Source organism: Cuculus canorus, chromosome 1 (assembly GCF_017976375.1).
Source record: "Cuculus canorus isolate bCucCan1 chromosome 1, bCucCan1.pri, whole genome shotgun sequence".
Taxonomy (NCBI): Eukaryota; Metazoa; Chordata; class Aves; order Cuculiformes; family Cuculidae; genus Cuculus; species Cuculus canorus.
In genome coordinates, this window is record NC_071401.1 from 21,346,712 (window position 1) to 21,365,065 (window position 18,354).

Below are 18,354 nucleotides of genomic sequence, written 5' to 3' on the forward strand. Positions count from 1 at the left end.
ACTTGGCCCTGGAGAGGAACTGCTAGATATGGTGCCAGATGCTCTCACTGATGGAAATGCTGAATGGGACAAAACAGAGCTGGGGTGTCAAGATGATCCTGTACTCTGGCTGCCTCCTGTCTGTGTGGTGTCCTTCAAACACCATAGCCAGCTTTTACAAGTTAGAACAGCTTTTAGTCTGCTGCGACTGGGGCAGAAAGCTACAGAACAATAAGGCTCCTCTGATAATTTCTATCTTTAGGTCTGTTTTGGAGGCACTTGGGTGCATTTGTAGGACTTTGTGGTTTCTTATTATAACAAATGCAAGATGTCAACAGAAAAAGTGATGTCCTGTGTGTTGGTTCTAGAGATAGTGTGACTGTAGGATGAGAAAGTTCATCTCCACCAAAGGGAAAATGAAGAGATTTTTCAGTTTTCTGTTTCGTGGGCAAGTTGGATTGAACCATCCATTGGTTGTGCCGTTGCTTAATGTGACTTGCGGGAAGTGGTAGGAACCTGCAGTGGTGGTTTGGGTATAACGCTGACTTGTATCCTAATGTTCATGTGTCTGAGTATCAACAGAGAAAGCAAAATACTGATCTCAATCTCCCAGGCAGAAGTTAAAAATGGAAATGTGGACTTTTTTCTTTAGACATTTTGTGTTGTCAGGCTTCTTTTTTTGCAATGTTTAGGACTTTAAAAATAAAAACAAAAGGATACAATAAAACAACGATTTCACACAGTTGTGTGTCAGAGGAACTGGAGCTTCAAAAATGTCTTGTCAGCTTCATAATAATTTCAGAGTGAGCAGTATTATAACTTTTTGTGTTACATTGCCTTTGTAAGGTTTCATTTGAATGCTTTTGAAAGGAAAACAGCATGTACTTTCAGCAAGTATTCTGTTTTTTATTAGTACTCTGGAATATCTGACTCATGAGAATATCAAACTGCAGAATTGTGTTTACATTAAAGCCAACAAATCTTGAATCTACTGGATAGCAGCTAAGCCTACTTGGGATTTTAGATAAAATTTTTAGTTAATTTAGTTTTGAGTAAACAGAAAGTTTAAAGTGCCTGAGGAAAGCTCAAATTTTTTATAGGAAACTAAGAAGCGTGATTTGTATTTTTTTTAGGAATTTGTTTTAGAACTAAAGAATTGGATGACACCTCATGGGCTGTCATATTCTGCTCTTGCAGACAAGCAAAGTGCACATTCAAAAATTTAGCAAACTACAAGTTAGGCTTGTAAGGAAAAGAAAAATCTCTGAAGGCAGTTTCTGAGCTTCATTCAAATAATGACTCCATAAATATTATTCAGCCTTTAAGCCAAAATTAATCATGACTCTTTCATACCCATTTGTACTTGTAATAATATTATCAATTAGTTAGTATAGCTCTTCTCTGCTGCTTTCATTTTTAAACAGAGAAAGACTATTTCTTTCTCTGGCTTTTTTTTTTTTTTTTTTGACAGGCTGTAAGGATTTTGGCTTGACTTGCTAGTTTCCCATTGTGCAGTACACTCTTCCTTGGGTGTAGGCCTGGGCTTTCTTTGCCCTCTTGCAGTAGGAATTAATCTTCCCTGAACTGGCTAGAATTGCTCATAGTGTTTCAGGTGATGTCTTCCTGATGCCTATACTCATCTGTTGTAGCAGTTGTTCCATTGTTCTCTTATCTTTTAGAGTATGACTCTATCTGACAATCGCCTGCCATTCTACATCAACTGCACTCTTTCTGTTCCAAGTCCATTTTTTGCCTATTTTCCATTTTAGGCCATGGTGTCACTATTAATATATGATTTGTTTATTGTTGGCTCACTTGGTGGAACTGATGTGAGCCTTTTTGAAGCATGAGATGATAATTACGTTTTGAATTTATGCCATCAGACTGGCACGATGATACAATAAGTGATTTTTGCTTAAGTGAATATTTTGCTTGATGGCTTTGTGTCTAGCCAGCTTTCTGATTGTCCTAAGATTTGGAAGAAAGGTGTTCCAGAGCACTCATAGGAACGTGTAGGAGGGGGCTTTTTTATCTTTATTTTTTTTAAAAAAAGAGAAACTCCTTCTGGTCCAGGTCACCTGGCCAATTACTCTTGTCAAGTGAGTCAGTACTCAAGTAGAGAAGTAGGCATGGGAGTATTGCAACAGGAAGCAGGTTGTGTTCCTTATGGACTTGGTGTATTTAGTAGCAAGTATCAAGAGTGGCAGTGGAATGACATTTGCAGTAAATCTAGAAATCTTCACACAAAGAGTGCAGTGTGTTGGCTCATGAGAAGTGTCTGTAGTGGTGGAGAGCTGTAGAGGAAATGTGGGAATATCACTGGAGGATGGAAATCATGCGCATTGAGACTTGTGCTCAGTTCAGCTCATATTTAATGTGAAAAGTAATTATTGTTAGTGTCTCTATGCAAGAGAAGATTTGCCAAGCCTTGCAGCAGTTTGCCAGACTTCCTTAATGCTGCTGTTCATTACTTGATCGTGTCCTGTCGTACCCCACTTTGTCTGTGTTCCTGAAGGATTATGACAATTTTGTGCATTGTTAGGACACTTTCATTTCCTCCTCATCACCTTCCCTATGGCTGCGGAATGGGTCTACATTGAGGAAGAAGATGGAAGATCCTTGGTGTGAGCCCAGGATTTACACATGGGGATGCTGTTTCTCTTGCTGTGTCTTCAACAATATTTATGAAAGCAAGGGCAAGACCAGACTGGCCTAACATGGGATTATAACACTCAAGTCAAACTAGATGTGTCAGCATCTTCATCAGCTGCTGATTTATATTTCTTTGAAGGTGACTTGGGTCTTTCTCCCTTATCAAGGGCACCCAGGCCAACTAATTTAAGAGAAACCTTTCTGGCTATGGGAGTGCTCTTGATTCATTGTGTGATACACAAATGTAAAAGACAGTAAGTTGCCAAGAGCCAAATGCATAGTTTTTGTCTGCCTTCTCTTTGTGTTCTTGTCATGGTTTAACTCCAGCTGGCAGCTAAGCCCCACAGAGCCGCTTGCTCATCTTCCCTGGTGGGATGGGGGAGAGAATCAGAAGGGTAAAAGTAAGAAAACTTGTGGGTTAGAATAAAGAGAGTTTGTTAGGTAAAGCAAAACCCACGTGTGCAAGCAAAGCAAGGAATTAATTTTCTGCTTCCCATTGGCAGACAGGTGTTCAGCCATCTCCAGAAAGCAGGGCTGCATTATTTGTAGTGGTTAGTTGGGAAGACTAACTCCATCACCTCAAATATTACCCCTTCCTCCTTCTTTCTTCATCTTTACATGCTGAGTATGATGCCACATGGCCTGGGGTATACCTTTGGTCAGTCAGGGTCAGCTTTCCTGGCTATGTCCCCTTCCAACTCCTTGGGCACCTTCAGCCCGCTCACTGGTGGGGCACTGTGAGAAGTCGAAGAGACCTTGACTCTGGGTAAGCACTACTCAGTGATAACCAAAGCATCTCTGTGTTATCAACACTGTTTCCAGCATAAATCCAAAGCGTAGCCCCATAAAGATGATTTTCTTCATAGTAGCTCTTATCTCAGCCAAAACCAGCACAGTTCTACGGAACTGCACTAGAGTCAAGAGAAGCAGTTGGATATCAGTCACTAGGTGAAAAAGTGATCTTTATCGTTAGCAGGCATCATGCTGATGGTCGTACTGTGTTTCTTGCAGGCCACTTTGTCTCCAGTGAACTCTGTCAGCTGCCGGACACATGGCAGGAAAGGCATGTGGCTAGAGAAGCTTGGGTCATGAAGAGTAAGGCTGCTGGAAATGCTGTTTACAGCCCATGTGATGTGTTTTCATCTGCATGAGCTCTTTTTGTCCTTCAGACAGTATTTGCGTTTGTTACTCTGCATTATCACTGTCCTGGAGCATTTCAGCCTTTCCAAGACAGTGATTCAGGCATCATCTGCCACCATTGCAGCAATCACTCCTTTATTCTGATGATTTTGCTAATGCGTGTTAGCCGTCCTATTCACTGTGGTGCTTGTGGCTGTCTAGCTTTAACCAAACCCACCAGGGTTTTTTGGGGGCAGAAAGAATATGTAGTTAACTGCTATTCAGCATAAAAGGGAAAGGCAAAAAACAGCAAGAATGATAAACTGAGCACACTGAATGCACAAACGATAACAGCTGTTCTCAGTGACAGTAACAAAGAGTAGGACCAGCTTTGGGTTCTCTGTGTGTCCTCTGAGTTCAAACACATTTGTAGTGAAGAGGCTGGATGTTTAAAGTGGATGATAGCTGCCACCTGGGTAAGAAGAAGTAGGATCGACTTAAAATGGGACAGGAAGGAGCAAAGGGGAAAATTGCATTATTTTCTAGAGCTCTGAATAGTATCTGCTTTTTCCATTGAGGAACTGTCTGCTGTGTCTGGTACTGGTGTGTCATGAGGCCACAGGAAACCTGGAAAATTTTGGTGTGGATACATAGTTGCTGGACTGTCACAGAAACTTCTGGTTACAGTTAATTCATCAAAATGTTTAGTGTAAGTTTAAGCTATGGATTTACTCTGATTCAACGAAAATGCCTTCCTTCTAAGGACTGGTACAATGTATCCTTAAGCCCTATAGCCTCATTATAGCAGTGTCCCATAACTCACCAGTGTTTTGGCTCTTGCTGAGCAGTTCTTGCACAGTACACAGCCTTTCTGTTTTCTGCTCTCCCCCTTCTTCCTCTGGGGAAGTAGCCTATGTTTGAAGACCGGCATCAGTCCGCTTGTTGGAAGTGGTGAGTGATTACCTTTACATCACTTGCGTTATTTTGGGGGGTTTAATTCCTCTTGCCTTCACTTATTGAAGCCTTATTCTCACTTACAAATACTCTTGCCTTTTTCGCTCTTCCTCTCCCATCTGATTGAGGGGATGAGCAAGTGGCTGGGGGTTAGGCTTAGGTGCTTGGCTAGAGTCTGGCTACCACAGGTTGCTCCCACCTCTAATTGATAAAAATTACAAATAAGCTTTTCTTGGTTTTCCCTGTGCTGATCTTATGCTTTGTAGGAATTATAGGCATTTGCAGAATTCCACACTTGTTCTTGCAGATCCTGCTTTAAAATTCTGCTATGTAAAGGTTGGACAAAGCTGGAGAATAAGAGATTTAATATGCTGAAACTACTATCTTCTGCAATGATTTGTAATGTTGCATTGTGTCCTCAACCCTCTGTCTCCATATTTCATCTTGTACTTGAGACAATTGTACTTGAGACAAAGGCTTTGCAGGCTGTAGGTCCTCTTGCTCAAGAAATGCTACACTGAAGAGTAGTCAGTGAGTAGGGATGGGAGCATGTCTCAAATGAAGTAGAGAAGAAGGGAACAAATATATGCAAGTATCCACTCCCATTTTAGTATCTCAGTAGAAGCTAAAATGTTAACCACATGTGACAAAGCTATCAGTAGAAAGAAATGGATTTTCTTGTTTCCTCTGAGTATTGGGGAAATTATATTTTATTGAAAATAGATTCAGTCTCAGAAATGAAATGTTAATTTTCTATTTTGTATTCAGATAGTAGTTCATATTGTCCTTGGCTTTTAAACAAAACCTAGCTATTACTTTTATTAAAATGTCATCATTTCTGGCAAACTGAGCTGGCAGGAATTCTTCTTGGATAGCCATGCTTGACAGTAGTTCGTTTAGATAGAGTTTTTGTGTTTCTTAGCAGTTGTATGAGAACAGTTGTAACATGACCAGCAGAGCTCAAATAGACTGATGCTGCTTGCATTCAGCTTTTGTGCTGTATCTTGGCTATGTTTTCCTTTTGGTGGTGGTTAAAGCTATAGTTTCTAGAGCAGCTGAGCTGTTTTAATGGCACACTGCTGCTGAGACAAATGCTTGCTCCTAGCTGTGTCCCTTCACTAGTGATGGGTCTGCCATTAGTGCCACGAGTCATTTCAGCTCAGGAACTCAGGAGAAAATTAAGCCTTTGTGTGTCTGAGTTAGTTTTCTCCTGAACAGGGAGCTGTTTTGTGGATGACTTCTGTCAGTGGCATAACCAGTGTAATAGATGTTGTGGGAGGGAGTTGGACCACCTTCTGTAGGTGATGGTGACCTTGTAGATCAGGTGACTCTTATCTACAAACCACATCTTTGTTTAGCTGACTGCATTGACAGGCTTTAAATGACTCATCCTATTCAGTCCTAAATTGCTGCAACCAAAATGCAGTGTTTTCTAATAACTGGGGAGTAGGGAGAAAATTGGATCCCCCAAACAGCACTTTCAAAGATGACAGCCTATGGGAAAGCGCAGATGCCACAGCTGGCTGTTTGCAAAGTCTTCTTGATCCTGGGTAATAGTGAGGTTTATACAGACTTCAACTTTTAGGAAATGAATAGGTTGTGAAGGGTCTAAGGGGGTTATGACCTGCTTTCAGCTTTGATTTCAAACTAATGACTGGTTCTTTCATTAAAAAAGTGCTGTTTTCAGTGACTTCCAAGTTTCAAATTTTATTGTTTGTATTGTAGACTATGTAGCAAAGTCTATTAAAGTATTCATCTTTCCAGCCCGTTCAAAGCTCTGAATATGTGGATATAACTGTTATGGACTTTCTTTATTTTGCAGTTGCTGCGGGAGCTCAAGCATCCAAATGTCATTTCTCTGCAAAAGGTGTTTCTTTCTCATGCTGACAGGAAAGTGTGGCTTCTCTTTGACTACGCTGAGCATGACCTCTGGGTAAGGTGAATTGTTTGTAGGTACCAGACTTAAGAGTTTTAGTTGCAGAAAAGGGACAATGTCAGGAAAGATGCATTGGTTAAAAACAGTATAGCCTTTTGCACTATGTTGTTTGGAAACATTTTCAGTATTAAGGCAAAAATAATGGAAACTGTTTGGTAAGCACACTACACAGTTAATCTGTGATCCGTTTAAGAAGATAAAAATCTGCATTCAGCACTCAGTAGCTGGAAATCTAGTTAAATAAACGCAGATATAACCCTCCATTACAGATAAAGCAGGGTACAGGAAAATCTGTTTGATTATACAGGTGGATTCCCATTGAAAAATTACAGATTTACTGGCTGAGTAGGACAGTTTAGAATTTTAATTACGTTACATATCATCTGTGAATACATGAAGTGAGAGTAGTGCCACTGTATGTAATTGAAATGTAGTTCATATCTTTCAGTGGGAAGACCTTTTTGCTTAGCTTCTGAAATTTCATGTATTTGGGAGGAAGGCTGTTTATTCCTAATCACAAGATACAGATTTAAAATATAAACACATTGGAGGCAAAGTAAATTTGTTTTAAGATATGTACGCTTTTCCTGTGTTAATTTAGTAAGCTTAATATCCATTTAGAATACTTGAAAGAAAATTAAAGTAGCATTGTAAAGAATCCAAAATACCATACAACCTTGACTTCCCTGAAAAAAGTATGTGTGCACCTTGAATTAAATCTGACATACATTTTGAGCATTGCTCTCAGTGGAACAAGTATTGAAATACTAACCTTAAAAGATATTAAAAAGATTTGAATCAAAGGGTATGACAGAGGCAGTTTGGAATGAGGTGGAGATTTCGATATATGTGTTCATGTAAGACTTGAACAGTATGAATCATGAGTTGTTTTTTCCTCTGCGTGGAGTTTAGACAGCACAAAATAAAGTAAGAGTAATTTCTTTTCAAATAGTGTTCCTTGTAGTTGGGAATAATTCAGCAGTATTTGTCTAAGAACTAGCGGGTCAATTTTCCTTCAGCTAAGCTGATTCATAGATTTTCTCCCAGTTAAATGTTTTGGAAATTCTGATAGTTGATATGGAGATTTAAGTACTAAAATGAAATCAGAGGAAAAAATGTTACTGAACAGCTGAAATATTGAGATATTTTAAAGGTTGATGCATGTCTGATGAGGCTGCACCTTGAATCCTGTGTTCTGTTTTGAGCCCTTCACTACAAGAAAGACCTTGAGGTGCTGGGGCATATCCAGAGAAGGGCAACAAAGCAGCTGAGGGAACTGGAGTTTAGTCTGGAGAAAAGGATGCTAAGGGGAGACCCTATTGCTGTCCACAAGCACCTGAAAGGAGATTGTAGTGAGGTGGGCGTTGGTCTCTTCTCGCAAATAACAAGTGATAGGATGAGAGGATATGGCCTCAGATTGTGTAAGAGGATGTTCAGATGGATATAAGGAAAAGGTTCTCCACCAAAATGGTTGTCAAGCATTGAACCAGGCTGCCCAGGGAGGTAGTGGAGTTACCTTCTGTGGAGGTATTTAAAAGATGTGTAGAAGTGGTGCCTAGGGACACGGCTTTGTGGTGGACTTAGCAATGTTAGGTTTGTGATTGGACTTCATGGTTGTAAATGGTCTTTTCCAACCTAAACAACTCTATGGAAATCACTGCATAAGCACTTCTTTCTGTTAAAAAAATGCTGGCTTCTGTATAGGTAACTTAGGAATGACTCTCAATTTTAACCTCTGTGTTTACGTGCAAATACTTGCGTAAATTCTAGAACTCCCCAGTTGTACCAGCCTCTGGTTGTTCACTGTTTTGGATGAGAGAAACTTAGTTGCAGTGAGCAGGCTGGCTCTGTGCCTCAGAGAGCGGCTGTGGACAAGTGCTGAGCATGTCTAGCACAGCAGGTCTTAAATAAGGCTGAGAGAAAGGCACAGAGTATATTAGGGCAGAAACAAAAAATCTCCAGGAGAGCCATCTGTCTTTGTCTGTCTCTGAAGAGTCACTTCTCTCTGGCCACTGTGTGAAAAATAACATTTGCTTTGGAGTCAGTGGAAGGGTGAGGTGAGAGGAGGTGAAACTTAAGGCTCAGGCTTAAGGGATGCTTGTGCATGTGATGCTTGGCTGACTGGGCAGGGACTGTCATCCTTCCATCAATGTTTCTCTCCTCTGTGCAGCTCCTTTTTTACCTTTGGCAGGGCAAGGATATGCCATTTCCTCCCAGGAACACCACTCAATGCCTGAAGCAAAGGAGGGCAAACTGTATGGAGCTGGGCTGCAGCAAAAGAGGAAAAGATTTTCCGAAAGGGGTTTAAGTAGTCAGGTTCCTAATTGGCACCTGGAATATGAAAGCTCAGGAATGAAGGCAGAACACATGATAGAAGTTTGATGCCAGGTTTTGGATGGACAAGATCAGGACTGTCTTGATCACACAAGTATGACCCATTACAGAAAAGAAGTGTGAAGGCAGAACAAGTTTTTTCTAGGAATCACCTGTCTCAAGAGGAGACGAACATGGAAACGCTTACCGTGACCATGGCACACCTTTTGCTATTGAAGTTAGCTTATGAGTCCCAGGTGCCACTAACACAATATATACTTTTGGAATCCTCATTGTTGCTAGGCTTCATTGCCTGTGTATACGCTTAGGATTGTTAAAGGTTTCTTCTGTTTCTGGCTTGGTGGCTGACATTCAAATGGACAGATGTATAGCTTTGCTCTGTCGATAGCTTCTGTTTTGAGATTTCTGTGCTTTAAGGACACAGTAAATAAGGAATAAATCTGGGCTTCTAATTTGAATATTTGTAACTCCCAACTCAGTTTGCAAGAGTTTGTCTGCCATTAAGTATTGAATACTGCAGTGTCATCATTACTATAGGAGAAAAGCTTCAAGTAAAATAATACAGGAGTTAGGTAGTGCACTTTTAATTCTCTGCTGTGATATATAAGATATCAGCCTATCAAAGAACCCCCGAACAAAAATAACCCTAAAACGTCCAAGATCAGTGAGTTTGTTTTGACAATTGTATTTGATTTGCGTTCCTCATCCCGCTGTGGGAGAGTGAGGGAGTAGCTGTGTGGGGCTTAGCTGACTGCCAGGGTTAAACCACAGCAATGACTGATTTAACTTTTGAGAGATTTCATTGGAACGGTGATTGCTGCTTTGTATAGTATTAATTTTCTAGCACTTAAGGTACACATTTCTAGTTTTCAAAATGAATGATCAAAGGTTGAATAAGAACTATGAAGTCCGTGTAAGCAATGTTTTTGTGAAATGCTGTGGATCAAATGTTGCTTTTTTTAAATTTTGATTTCTTTTTTCCTTTACAGCATATAATCAAGTTTCACAGGGCTTCTAAAGCAAACAAGAAGCCAGTTCAGTTACCTCGGGGAATGGTGAAGTCACTGTTATATCAGATCCTAGATGGTATTCACTACCTGCATGCTAACTGGGTGTTACACAGGGATTTGGTAAGTGGATCTGCAATGGGTTTTAGCACTGGAATAATGATTAAGAGCAAGGATTGGGTTTTTTTTACAAATCCCTGGGGAAAAAAAAACCTTTGTGCTAAGGACATGCACTAATAAATATAAATTTTTATACTGCAATCAGACAGCCTTGATTAGTAAAGCCAACTTTAAAAACCAGCCATGATCTGATATGCTTATGACAGCAAAGTATATTGGATGGCTGTTTTCCTTTTTCGTTTTTTCTAAATAAACTATTTTCTAAGTGTTCATTTAAATAACAGCTGTGTCGTGTGCAGATACTGCCTCTGGTAGTATCACTGCAGGTAAGATAAACAACTACGGCATGTGTGTAGGTGGGGGAGAGGGTGATTTGCTGTAAGAGCTACTGAAAAAATCAAAACTTCCTGAAGTTAGCAGTTTTACTTACAAAGGTAACTTTCAAAGGCCATTACCTTCTCCTTGTGTTTATAGTCTATCAGAAACATAGCCATGCCAACTTTTGAAGACACCTGCAAATAAACTAATGTTTATCCAAACTACAGTATAAGCAAAATGTTTTGAACCTGAGTTAGTGTTTTTAAACCAGGAAATTCTATTAAATGTTTTAAATTGGTGAATCTCACCAATACTTAAATATTTACCTTTGAAATATGCCCATAGCTGGCTGGGCTCATTCTGCTGTTGTCTTAAAATGGGGTGGTTTTCCTGACCCAGTTGTCTGTAGCTCTTAATTCTTACAAGTAAATTGAAAGAAAAGGCTACTGAAGTATGGTGCTATTTATATATGATGCTTCTAATTACTGAAATTTCATTAGTCTGACCTTTCATTCCCATGAGTCAGTACTATCAGTGCTATTCTATGTTTGGTGCAATAAGTCTGGCTTCCTTATTACTCTTCCAGAGTCACTTTTTGTCTTTGAAATTTCTTTGATAGTGTCCCTGGAAATGTAGTCAATGACTAGTTATTTGTCTTCTATTTTCATGCCCAATAAATGCTTTTACAGAGTGCCAGACTGTTTAATAGGAAAATATTTGTCTTTGCTAAATAATGTTTTTAGAACTGAAATAATTTTATGGATATTGTTTCTAATTTGCTCCTAGTTTTACAAACGGAACAAAAGCCTCAGCACCGGAGGGAAAAGGTCAAAAAGCTTGTGGTGGCTTTGTCATGAGTCATGAAATAGTGGAGCAAAAAATGATGTCGAAATATGTAGTGCGTGTTACTGCTTAGATACAACTTTGTTTTAAAACAAAATGTAATGCGTTACTCTAATTCTTTGTCTGCATTAGTGCTCTTCAGTATATTTTTAAAAGGCATGCAGAAAACAAATGACCTGTCATCAAGAATCTAAATTTTTCCGCTGTTTTACTTTCTACAGTTTCAGAAAAATTATGAACTTAAGCATAATCGCATTTAAAAAGGAAACCATATATGTTGTTAACTGGATGGCTCAGGAGGTTGGTAATTTATTACAGAGCCTTTCACATCTAAGTCTGTAGCTCAAATACAGTTTAAGTTGGCAACTGTGAAAAACTATTACCATCTCATGGTGGTCTCTGTCCAGCATGAAGTTTTCTTCCAGCAGAAAAACCACCATCACAATTGGCTATCTTTTGATAATCTGAGGAAGCGACCAAAAGCTTGAGGCAGAGACTGAGAGGTCTTCCCACTGGAGCCTGGTCAAGCTGTGTTGGTGAGAGACCTGTGCAGGGGTTGCCTGTGCTGCCTTATCTGTGGAAACATTTAGGTTTGTTGTTTTGAAACTGTTCAGTTTAAGCCGAATTTAAAAGGCAGGAGAAAAGACAGAATTGCATCTACATTTAACAGGGTCCCTGGGAATAGCAGCAGAAACAATTCTACCTGGTGTTTTGTCTTAGCAGGACAGGGGCATATTGGTGCAAAGTTAAGCTTGCAAGTTGGAACTTTAATAGCATATGTATTCTGATCCAAAGAAAAATGACTGATGTTAATGATTGTTTTTAGATGTGGATTTCTATTCGAGGATACCTGTGATATTAGCCTTCAGAAATATTGATGTTAGATCATCGGTTTTAACTCCTGATTGGATGACTGTGCAGGTTTATTATGTTTCTAATACTGTGCTTTTAAGATGGTAGGGGTTGCTGTAGTTTCTAAATGCTTTGTATTTCCCTGCATTTAGGTGTGTACCGATAAACACACACTGGCTTGCTTAAGTAACATACTTACTTTCCTATCATGTACTAGCTGTTGCAAGAGTGATGGTGCTTGGGAGTGGTAGGAAGCTAAAGAATATAGTACTTTGGCAGAAAAAAATGTGTTCTTTGCTACATCTCTTTCATAGGAAAAGGGTTTTTTTATAAAGAGTAAGAAAGCTCATCTCTTGGGAAAGTAATTGTCTTCCATCTAAGTGCAGTTGTCTGAGTTTGGAGTTATTTTTTTTAGTATGTCTTAATGAGGTTGACTTCTAGTAGGTAGTGTTTTGGAGTTTTGAGATATTGAGTTCTGTAATCAGAAACAAAACATGGCATAAGTAACTCTGTTCTTGCTGGCATCCACAAGCCAGACGGTAAAACAGTGGCTATCAAAATCACAGATTCGGGCTGAAATTTGTTTGCATAATGATGGAATCCAGGAATCTTAATTCATGTGTATAAAGTGAGTATATTCTGTATGAAACAGTAAAAACTGTAGGAACATAATAATTGTTTCTTCTGTTTTTTTCTAGTCATGGTTTGCCTTTTAGAAAGTAAATGCATACAGACCTTAGCAATAATTTAGCTATGTTTTTTATTTTCACTGGTTACAGGAAGGCTAATTCACTATTTCCATCAAAGCAAGGGATTTTGAAAGGGTTTATGGTTGAATACTGCTGTGCTTGAGTAGTTGGCTCTTCCAGAAGTCTTTGAAGCATACCAGTAAAATTTTTTCAACGAGTAAATGTCACTTCTTTTAAAATTTCTTATTTGACTTGCATATTCTTCAGTTGTTTTTTCAATTTCAGGACTGAGAGCAATTGAAAGCAGATTGTTTATTCATGCTCTGACTGTAGCAGGAAGGAAATAAGAACACTTCATGTAATTACCACAAAGTGCATCAATTATAGTTTTAATAATATTTTGAATTTAGTTATCAAGCATTCTTGAAACATACTGCATTTTGCTGACTTCTTTTCAAAGTATTTTTTCTATTTTATGCTATGCAGCTATTGGACTACTTCCTCTACTCCAAGTTCTTAGTTCACACTAAAATTAGGCATAAGCAGAAAACTGCCATAGATCTGTTTTTATCAATCTGCAACCTCAACAGCAAGAGAAAAGATAGGGTGGACTTTGCAGTGTGCTTGGAAGATTTCTTCAAGTAATGAACTCAAAATAGGTCTTTTTGCATGATACAAAAACTTCTGTGTCATGCCTGTTGGCATTTAAAAGTATTTTTATTTAATATCAGTTTGTAGTATTCCTGTCCACAGAGTCATCCAGTCTCAGCTAAGAGATGCCCACCCCTCCACTGGGTTTGTGTTGTGACAGTAAGATTAGTCTGCAATTTAGATTAATAATAGATTTTGCACTAAAACTATTTGAAGTGCTCACATGGTGCTGCAATGCTTAAAAACATAGCACCCTCCAAAATAACCCCCCAACCAAAAAACTCCGGAGGAAATCTCACAGCTTTTACTTGAACCACTGCAGCTGAGACAGTATGAGGAAAAGGGTTGTGTTCCCAAATTTTCAGCCTAAATTCCCTGGCCTGTTTCTTTATGCATGATGTGAGTGGGTGCTGAACAGATACATTGGCACTTGGCAAACCAGGTATGGACATGGGTAAGACGGTGCTGAGTGCCTCCTCCCTAATCCCTCCCTCCTCTCATGTCAAAGTAATGATTATCTCTTAGCCTTTATCAATAACACCCATGTCCTAGTTAGTTAGTCTGGGACTGAGTTGCTGTGGATGTGACCATTTGCGAACTAGCACTAGCACAGGTTATTGCAGACTATTTAATTCCTTCCTAGCCTGCATCTTAGCTGAACTGCTAATGTTGGATGAGCACTTTTTTTTAATAAGCTCTGAGGTGATCAAGATTTAAGGTTGGAATATAGCTTCCTGGACCTAGACTCTTCCAATGATACCTGCTGTCAGTTTTGGGATTAGCGGGAACATTAAAGATGATCTTTTAACAATAAATGAGAAGCCACTGTAGGGTGGTATTTTTTAGATGGCATCTTAGTCACTTTGCAGGCTATCTGTGAATCACTTAACTATGTGAACTATGTGCTTGAGGCAAGATTAAATATGTGGAACTTTTCACCCTGCCAGTGAAAACCGGCTGCCAGTTTACCACTTTCCACATTGGAGCTCTTGAATCCAAGCATGTCTACCTCATCAGTATTCAAGGATTACTTCAGGAATACCCTTTGATCCTGCTCTGATGCTTAAAAAACTGTGGTCATTTGAAGGAATAAACCTAAATGTTTAAAAACAAATAGAAAAAGCTGGAAAAAGCTGCACACGTTACTAGAAAGAAGTCAGCAGCTTTTAAAAGCAGGGTGATTTTCTACCCTGTTCAAGTATATAAAGAGATAATAGGCATTATTTCCCAGAGGGTATTACAGTGATTTACTGGTGATTTGCTTTCAAAAAAGGAAAAAAAAAAGCCAGTCCAAACCCAGTCACTGTTTTGGTTGCCAGCTGTTGCATTTGCCAAGATTTTTGTTGCCTAGGTGTTTTTCATTATGTAAGTGTGTGCTTTTATGAGATCACGAAAGAACAATGCGTCTGGCAATGCCATGTTTTCTTGGATGGGTTATAATAACAAGCTTTCCTCTAAGTTGTAATTTACTATAATTCTAAATATTCTACAGTTCATGTAACATTATCTAGTGTTTCTCAATGCTTCTGTTTACAGGGAACATGACAGCTCTCTTGCCTGCTCTTCTGAGCATTTTCTTTGACTTAGGTTAAACTTTCAAACCACTAACTAATCAAAATGTAGAAATCATCAGAAGAGACTGCAAAACTTAAGTATTTGATGCTTCTGAATCCCCTAAACCAAACAATAAACCCTACCAAACTTCCAGGTTTTTTTTTAAGAACTGCTGTGCACATGAGAACCCATTTGGTTTGTTGTCATCTTCCCAGTTATTGTTGGCAATGACCTTTTAGGTGAACTACAGAGTATATTGCTGCAGTACTACCAGCCCTACAGTCTTAAAAGTAGAAGGCGTACTGCTTGGATATCTGTGGATTCACTGTACAGAAGCCTATAGAGACACATAAAATCATTTGCTTTGTATATGTAAATAATTGTGAGGCCACTCTCTTTGAAAGGTTGTAGCAATCAGGGAGGGTTCCTGAGGGGAAAGAAGCAGATGTCATTCAAGTCTTCAAGAAGGGCAAGAAAGATGATCTAGGAAGTTACATGCCAGTCACTTTTGCTTTGATCACTGGGAAGGTGATGGATCAAATCCTCCTGGGAGCCATTTCTAAACATTTGAAAGACAAACTGAAAGCCTTCAGTGACTAGCTTAGTGGATGAGGGAAGAGTAATTGATGTCGCTTACTTCAGTAACTGCATCTTTCAACACTGCATCCCATAACATCCTGTAGACAAACCAATGAAGCACAGACTAGGTAAGTGCACAGTGACATGAGGTGGATTGAAAACTGGCTGAATTGATGGACTCAAAGGATTGTGATCAGTGACACGAAGTTGAGCTGGACACCAGTTACGAATGGAGCATCCCAAGGGCTGATACTGGGTTTAATCTGTTTAACATAATCATTAATAACCTGGACATCAGGACAGAGCACACCTTCAACAAGTTGGCAGCTGATTTCCAGAGATGCCTTCCAACCTCACCTACTTTATGAATGTGTTATCTTCACCATTTGATCTGTCTTGAAAAATTTCATTACTGCTTTTCCAAAAGCTAAAGGTCCAGCTCATGACAAATCGGTAGAAGAGAAGCTTGGGGAAGTGGGTGGTGACATGGATGCAACACACGAGTGGTAGCACGTGTGAGTAAGAAGAATGTGAAAGATCAAATAGCTTATATGGAATAAGCAGAAATGTGAAGAAAGCTGTGACATACAAAACCTTTGCAGTGAAGGAGAACGTTTTTGCAATGTGTCTTGATTGCAGCATGATGAGAGGGAGGACATAGGACCATTTTCCTTTCCTGAGATTAAAAAAGAAAAGATGTATCCCCAAAAGTTTTTTTGGATGCTGTGTGGTCATAAAAACAAAGATACATTTCTGCTACATAACCAAATTGTAGCCAACTTTGGGTATGAAATGCTTTGCAACTGCAGTATTTCTAGAAGGAGATGCCCAAGTCTTGAGAGGTTAAAAAATTATCAATTGTGTAGATTGAAGTGTTAGAGATGTGTATTTTTAGACCTCTCTTTCAGTAGCCCTAAATCTTTTATTCTTAGCTGGAATACTATTCCTGTTGTTCTGAAGCACTGAAATCAAATGGAAAAGATGAATCCAAGTACACTATTTAGTATACTTCTCCAGTTGTATTTGGGTCTTCGTTGCAGGACTTCCTGGTGATTTTGTAAAATGATCATGCTTTCAAGATAGTCAACTTTTTTTTTTTTAATTCGTACACCACCTCCATTCAAGTGATACTTGAATATGAATATAATGTTATGTTTTTTTACAGGTTGATCATCTTCAACCTCAGGTCTGATAAGCAAGTGCAAGGTTATTTAACAAGTTCTAAATAAGGATTGTTAAAGGATAGAATAAAACTCCAAGATTTATGAATAATATGTGAGATGAACAGATACACCTGAAACTTTTTGTCCAAGCAAGCACTATTAAGCAACAATGGGAAATCAATGCTAATAGTTCTTGATAATCTTTTACCTCACAGTACTGTTAGATTCCTTTTTGTAGTAAGATGAAGTGCTGAATAGGGGAACTTTTGGTAGATATTTTTCTGATAGCAAGTAGAAAGCTTTTTTATAAACTTGATTCAAGTGAAAATGGGGGTGCAAGGAAAGGTTAGGAGTCTCACATTTTTCATGAACATTTTCGAGATCCTCCTCTCCTTGACTATTGCTTTTATTCAAAGCCCCATTTATTCGATTGTCAAGTCCAACCTTCTCTGAGCTTCATAAAGACCAGTTATTTTTATTTTTTTTAGCCTTTCATGATCTTATGCAGGTGTTTCTAGAAGGTCTGACTATATTGCTTTGTCTGGTGTGCCAACTTCTGTTTGTTGGAACCTAATTTTATTTTATCGGTAATTTTCCCGCTTCTTAGCTCAGTATTTCTTTTCCATACATACCTCTCAAAATAACTAATGCTCTGTGGTGATAAAAGTCCCACAATTTCATCATTTACAACTGGTAGTGAATATGGCAATGCTTTTTTGCTGTATTCATGAACATATCTTGTTTTGAAACTGTAGTAAACACAATATTTGTCTGCAGTTCGTATGGGAGATCAAGGTGGAATAATATATATGTATATTATTATATATGAATATATATCTATATTATTTTATATGAATGATATATTAATAATATATTAATAATATATATGTTGTTAGAAGAGCTTTGCTAACTTACGTAGCCAATTATGTGACCAAATGTAGGCAGCCTTACTCTTAAACTGTTATTGCGAGAGGAAATGCTGGTTAAAATGTCTAAATTTGGAGTTCTGTAGTCAGTGAAAACTTCTATATCAAAGTAGCACAAGGTGCAAATAAAGAAATGAAAAGTAAGCCTGCTTATTTAACACTAGATATCTTGGGGATAAATGAGTATAACACAGATGAATATTCAAAGACTTGAAGTTACTGTACGTGATTATTGGTGTTTTAGTGAGATATTTTTCACTTACCTATTGCAGAACTGTCAGACACAAGAAGCAATGGAAGCAGATTATTTTTTCCTGACATTTTTATGTCACTGTAAATCAAATAATTTTTAGCCCGTGATCCTGGACTGGTTAAAGGGTAATGAATATCTGTTGCTAAAAGGGAGATGCAAACTTGAGGCTATCAAGGCTGTTGTGAAGAGTACTGCTTTTGTGTTCTCTCTCCTTGTTACCCTAGAGTCCTTCAGCGCTAGGTGGAATGTTTCAGGACTGATATTTATAACCATTTACATCTCTACTTTATGGGCTATCAAATCAAGGCAGATCTTTTAAATGCCTTTCATCAATAATTTTTGTCATTGTACTGGCTTTTGAGAAGTTTGTCCTTGTTTGGTGGAGCATACGTTTAGTAACAGTACCAGAAACACTTTTGTCTGCA

General features: G+C 38.6%; 1 protein-coding gene across 4 annotated transcripts in view; it reads left to right on the forward strand.

Annotated features, from left to right (window-relative positions):
* Positions 1-18,354, forward strand: part of CDK8 (cyclin dependent kinase 8) — an 80,246-nt gene that overhangs the window by 31,189 nt on the left and 30,703 nt on the right. For 3 of the 4 annotated variants that reach the window (XM_054070127.1, XM_054070121.1, XM_054070134.1), the window contains 2 exons: positions 6,527-6,637; positions 9,964-10,104. In XM_054070127.1, coding sequence (XP_053926102.1) covers positions 6,527-6,637; positions 9,964-10,104 — 252 coding nt within the window. Of the gene's footprint in view, positions 1-6,526; positions 6,638-9,963; positions 10,105-18,354 lie in introns of those variants that run through there. The other variant, XM_054070139.1, reaches the window with a different exon arrangement.